At 34.7% G+C, this 6,309-nt stretch overlaps 1 protein-coding gene across 3 annotated transcripts in view; it reads right to left on the reverse strand.

Annotated features, from left to right (window-relative positions):
- Positions 1-6,309, reverse strand: part of ATG4C (autophagy related 4C, cysteine peptidase) — a 97,705-nt gene that overhangs the window by 48,052 nt on the left and 43,344 nt on the right. For all 3 annotated transcript variants that reach the window (XM_010833903.1, XM_010833902.1, XM_010833904.1), the window contains exon 4: positions 851-1,084. In XM_010833903.1, the coding sequence (XP_010832205.1) occupies positions 851-1,084 (234 nt within the window). The remainder of the gene's footprint in view (positions 1-850; positions 1,085-6,309) is intronic.

The following is a 6,309-nucleotide window of genomic DNA, read 5'->3' on the forward strand; positions in this document are numbered from 1 at the left end:
TACATAAAAATAACCTAGTGGAAATGTTAAGAAAGGTGGCACATCAGAAAAAATAGATATATGTAAGTTAGGTATCAATGACATTTTTTAGAGTCTAAAAGTATGATGACTTTATTTATTAATAGAAAATAACAATCAATTTAACTGATTATAGCCACACGACTGAGCGACTTCACGTTCACTTTTCACTTTCATGCATTGGAGAAGGAAATGGCAACCCACTCCAGTGTTCTTGCCTGGAGACTCCCAGGAACAGGGGTGCCGGGTGGGCTGCCGTCTATGTGGTCGCACAGAGTTGGACACGACTGAAGTGACTTAGCAGTAGCAGTAGCAGCCATATTTATAAAAATAAAAATAATATTAAAGCATTACTGATGATATGTAGAGTGAAAAATAAAGAAATCAATATAAAACTTAAGATTTAAATACTATAAAAATATTTTAATGTAAAAATATTAACTGCACAATAATTATCTGCTCAGTCATTGCTGCCAGAATTTACAAACTGCAGATAATCCAGAGAGTCCAATTGAAAAGAACTAAATAATAACAAAAACAAAAAAATCCAAAGACTATTAAAACTTGAACTTAATTCATAGTGGTAGCCATGAATAATATTTACATTCACCTGTATTTTGGAAAGGTGAATCATGAAAGTTAAAGTCATACTGGCCCAATTCAACAAAGATGTTATGTTACTTGCTAAATAAGTTACAACTTCAGAAGACATCAGAGAGTCAAGAAAGTTAACATCCGGGAATTTCATTCAGTTTGCTAGAATGAAATTTGAAGCTAGACTTCAAATTTAAACAACAGCAATAAAACCCCCAAAACCTAAAATCTGATTTACCTCTACCAAGAAAGTGTAGTATGAGTCCTTGAGCCAGTAGCATCTGGCCAGTTCTTAATGTACACCCCCAACCACAGTCTGTTGTCAAAGCTGAGCCTTCTATTTGAGGAAATTCTTCCCTGTAGGTAAGCCATATTCTTGAAATGAAATCTTTACGAAATTCTTCTACATTTCCTGCAATCACATGATCTTCTATTGTACACCCTGATCTTGCAGGTAAGAGTTCATTTTCATCTACAAAATAAAAATATAAAAAAATATATACAAAGTAATATATAAATATATACCAAAAAATGTCAGTAATGGTAATATATGCCCATTACTGTTCATATGGAGTATGGCACAATCCAATTCTTTCTTCAGATTTAAATGAAGATAAATCTTACATTCTGTTCAGGCTGTTATGAAAATCAAATAAGAATGAATGCGGAAATGATTTGTACACTTTGGTACTAACTAATATAAGATATTATCAGTAATTCTGTTAACAATAACATTCCATATTCCAAATACAATCAACTCTAATGAGATAATATAAAAATATGTTTCCTTTTTGCCTCACTTGGCTCAATATACAGGTATTAGTACTCTCTAAAATGAGATTTACAAATAAAATATCATGATTTGCCAATATGTAAAAAATGTATATAATCATATGATAACTATATCATATGATAACTAGCTCAAATAAAATATAGATGTATTTATTGTTAGGAACATTTGTACTCAAATTATAAAACCAAAACTAATAAATCTAATGGCATCATCAACTCAATGGATATGAGTCTGAGTAAACTCCAGGTGACAGTAAAGGATGGGAAAGCCTGGAGTGCTGCAGTCCATCATCAGGTAGCAAAGAGTCAGACATGACTGAGCAACTGAACAACAACAACAAATAAAATTATTAAGTATGTTGTTACCCAATCATGTTAAAATATATTTTTTAATTGTTGCCACTCACATATGTAATTTTTAAAAGCCTTTACAAATTGATTCTCTCTACTGCAAGGAGATCCAACCAGTCCATTCTGAAGGAGGTCAGCCCTGAGATTTCTTTGGAAGGAATGATGCTAAAGCTGAAACTCCAGTACTTTGGCCACCTCATGCAAAGAGTTGACTCATTGGAAAGGACTCTGATGCTGGGAGGGATTGGGGGGCAGGAGGAGAAGGGGACGACAGAGGATGAGATGGCTGGATGGCATCACTGACTCGATGGAACTGAGTGAACTCACTGACTGAGTGAACTCCAGGAGTTGGTGATGGACAGGGAGGCCTGGCGTGCTGGGATTCATGGGGTCACAAAGAGTCAGACAACTGAGTGACTGAACTGAACTGAACTGAATACAATTTCTATGTGAAAACTATGGTCACTATTTGCCCAATAATTTATAAAACACCAGTGCTCAGAATGAACTAACATTCCCTGATCTTTCCAGAGAGAAAGTCTTAGTCATCTTTTCAGCTTCTGCATGCATACAGTACCTAGCACAAACAGATCCTAATAAATGTTGGCTGGTTTGGGTGAATGGATGGATAGGTAAATAAATCTGCCTATAACTCTCAACTCCAAGGAGTTTAATTTTTAATGCCATTCTGCAAGATGTTAAAGCAGTTTTATCATGCTTTTATTCCTCATGTTTTCTGCATCTATCCCTCTTCAAGCTCATTCTGAAAAAATTACAATCACCCAAACTTCATAATATTCAGTTTAATGGAGCTAAATTGTAGCATATAGTTTTAATAATTAAAAGAATACATGCCAAGCCTCTTTTATCAATGAATTTCTCTTAATACTAAACCTTGAATCTAATTATAAATAAAAATTAAAATGCCTGGAAACTGAATATGGCACTATAAATATGTCAAAAGTTTCTACTTTAGGAGACATTTAAATTTGTTTTAAATTGAATACAATAACACATAACTATCACACCTTATCCTGTGGCTTGCCAAACACATAGTTCCTAATTTCCTACCTTGACAAAGTGACTAATTCCTTATCCTTTTAAGATCTAGTCTCCCTCTAATATTTACTCTAAATATTATTGGAAAACTCCTAGTACTAAATGAACTTTGTGGTCCTATTCACTTTCTACTATAATACTGTTCCTTCTATTCCACTCTTTGACTGGCTTTCCTTTTTACAGTATTAATTATACCAAGAATATTTTTTTATTTACATCTGCTTTCCATCCAGATTTCAAGTATACCAGAGAGGAAGAAATGTGTTTATCTTCTGGACCTCTGAATGTTCAGTGCCTAACAGAGTTCAGTCCATAGGAGATGCACAATAAACATTTGTCAGGTGAATGTAAGATAAATGGAATCAAAGGAAGAGATGTTTTTTAAATTTTGTTTTGCTTTGCTTTTGTTTCCCGTGATGGAACAGATTTCTGAGCAGAGGTTTATGAAGAATGAGAATGCCTAAAAGAACCACTAAAAGAGTGAGAAAGAAAGCTGATAGAGGAAAGAGAAGAGAATCGCTAGCAATATTGAGAGCTCAGTGAAAGTCTGCCTCTCACCAACAAAAAAAGTTGGACAAATAACATAAAATAGACTATTAAAATTGACCAGGCACATGTAAAAGAAAACCAAAAGGAACTACTAGAAATTAAATAATAATAATAACAGAAAATAGAAATTTGGTATAGATTAAATAGAAAACTACACATAGCTCAGAAGATAATCAAGGAACCAGAAAAACTAAAGAAATTACTTAGAACACAGCACAGAGAGGCAAAATAACTAATATCTAAAAACCAAAGAATTTAAGAGACATTAAAAAAAAACCTAATAACAGAAAAGCTTGTCAAAGATGTACAGGAGAACAGGAAAAATGGAGAAAAACTATAATTAAAAGTGACTGAAATTTTCTCAGATTTTAAGAAATATATGAATTCTGAGTAGAATAAAATGAAGCCCACACAAAAGACAAAGAGCTGATCTTAAAAACAACCAGAGAGAAAACATACACACACAAAATGACAGCTTTAAAACACTAGAGAGAGAAAATCATGTCCTAAAGTGAGCAAAAATTCATTAAACAGAATCCAAAAACTACTAACCATTTAAGAAAGTAAAAAAGTCAACCAGATTATATTAAAATTATGAACTCTTTAAAATTATGAGCTCTTCAAAAGATAAATGATGAAAAAATAACTAAGGGAGTAGGAGACAACATTTCCTGTAGATATATTCAAAAATGGATTCATACCCAAAATATATGAAGACAATCTAGAGAGACAATTTAATAGAAGACATGTTTAAATGGAAAAATATCTATGAAAATATGCTCAGTTTCATCTGTTATCAAACAAACGCAAATTAAGATAAAATGTTTCTCTAATAAATATGAAAAATACCAAGTACTGGTGAGCTGAGAGCAAGCAGAATTCTCATACGCATCTAGCAGAAATATAAATTAGCACAACTGGTTTGTAAAATTATCTGGTAGTATATACTGAGACTGAACATATGAATACCCTGTGACTCAGCAATTACATCCCCAGGTATACACACTGTACGAAAATCCATATTCATGTTCATTAAAGCACATGTACAAAAATATTCACAGGAGGGCTCTTACTGATTGCCAAAAACTGAAAACTATCCAAATCTCCACCACAAGTAAAATGGATTAATAAAGTGGCATATTCATACAATGCAATACTCAGAATACAAAAATATCCAGCACCCAAAAAGGTAAATAATACAATGTCTGGCAATCAGTCGAGCATACAAATAGGCAGGAAAACACAAGCCAAAAAGAGAATACTCAGTCAATCAAAACTGAACCCAAACTTACAAAAGTGCTAGAATTAGCAAACCAGAACATTAAAAGAATTATTAATATTATAATATTGTGCTGTGCTGTGCTAGGTCATTTCCATCATGTCTAACTTTTTGCAATCCTACAGACTATAGCCCTGCCATGCTGCTCTGTCCATGAGATTCACTATATACAGCCTGCCATGCTGCAAGAGTCTTGGAGTGCATTGCCATGCCCCGCTCCAGGGGATCTTTCCAGGCAAGGATTGAACTCATGCCTCTTACATCTCCTGCACTGGCAGGCAGTTTCTTTACCACTAGCACCACCTGGAAAACCTCACAACAGTATTACATATGTTCAAAAAGATAAGTAGAAACAAGTCTTTTTACTGGAATTTTAGACATACAAACTACAATGTCCAACATAAAAGATATACTGACTTGGATTTATGACAGCTATTGCTGAGGAAAAGATCAAAAGACTGGTGAACTTGAGAACAAAGCAATAGGAACTATACAAATTAAAACACAGAGAAGAAAAAGAATTCTTTAAAAAAATAAAAGCATATCAGTGAGATGTGGCACAATTTCATTCATGCTAATATATGTCCAACTGGAGATCCAGAAGGAGAGGGAACAGAGGGGAGGATAGAAAAAAATATCTGAAGACAAAATGGCTGAAAAAATTCAGAACTGGTGAAAGCTATGAGACAACACTTTCAAGAAATTCACCAAAACCCAAGCAATCATGAAGAAAACAACACCACTTCAACATCATAGTCAAACTATTCCAAACTAGTGATAAAGAAAAAAATCTTAAAAGCAGTCAAGAGTAAAAAAGACATTATGTACAAAGAAAGATAAGGATAACATCAGGTTTCTCACAGTAAACAAAACAAGTAAGAAGATAAATGAATCACAGCACGCCAGGCCTCCCTGTCCATCACCAACTCCCGGAGTCCACTTAGACTCATGTCCATTGAGTCGGTGATGCCATCCAGCCATCTCATCCTCTGTCGTCCCCTTCTCCTCCTGCCCCCAATCCCTCCCAGCATCAGAGTCTTTTCCAATGAGTCAACTCTTCATATGAGGTGGCCAAAGTATTGGAGTTTCAGCTTCAGCATCAGTCCTTCCAATGAACACCCAAGCCTGATCTCCTTTAGGATGGACTGGTTGGATCTCCTTGCAGTCCAAGGGACTCTCAAGAGTCTGCTCCAACACCACAGGTCAAAAGCATCAATTCTTCGGTGCTCAGCCTTCTTCACAGTCCAACTTTCACATCTATACATGACCACTGGAAAAACCACAGCCTTGACTAGATGGACCTTTGTTGGCAAAGTAATGTCTCTGCTTTTCAATATACTATCTAGGTTGGTCATAACTTTCCTTCCAAGGAGTAAGTGTCTTTTAATTTCACGGCCGCAGTCACCATCTGCAGTGATTTTGGAGCCCCAAAAAATAAAGTCTGACACTGTTTCCACTGGCATGCTGTGATTCACGGGGTCGCAAAGACTTGGACACGACTGAGCGACTGAACAGAACTGAACTGAACTGAAGAAGATAAAAGGGCAATATCTTTTTTTTTTATATATCATATAATTTGTTTTTTTTATTTTTTTTATTTCTTTTTTTTTCTATTTTTTTTTTTTCTCCCCCCCCCCAACTGGCTTTCTTTTTTTTTTTTTTTTTTT

The sequence above is a fragment of the Bison bison genome, unplaced genomic scaffold (assembly GCF_000754665.1).
Source record: "Bison bison bison isolate TAMUID 2011002044 unplaced genomic scaffold, Bison_UMD1.0 scf7180017863957, whole genome shotgun sequence".
Classification (NCBI taxonomy): Eukaryota; Metazoa; Chordata; class Mammalia; order Artiodactyla; family Bovidae; genus Bison; species Bison bison.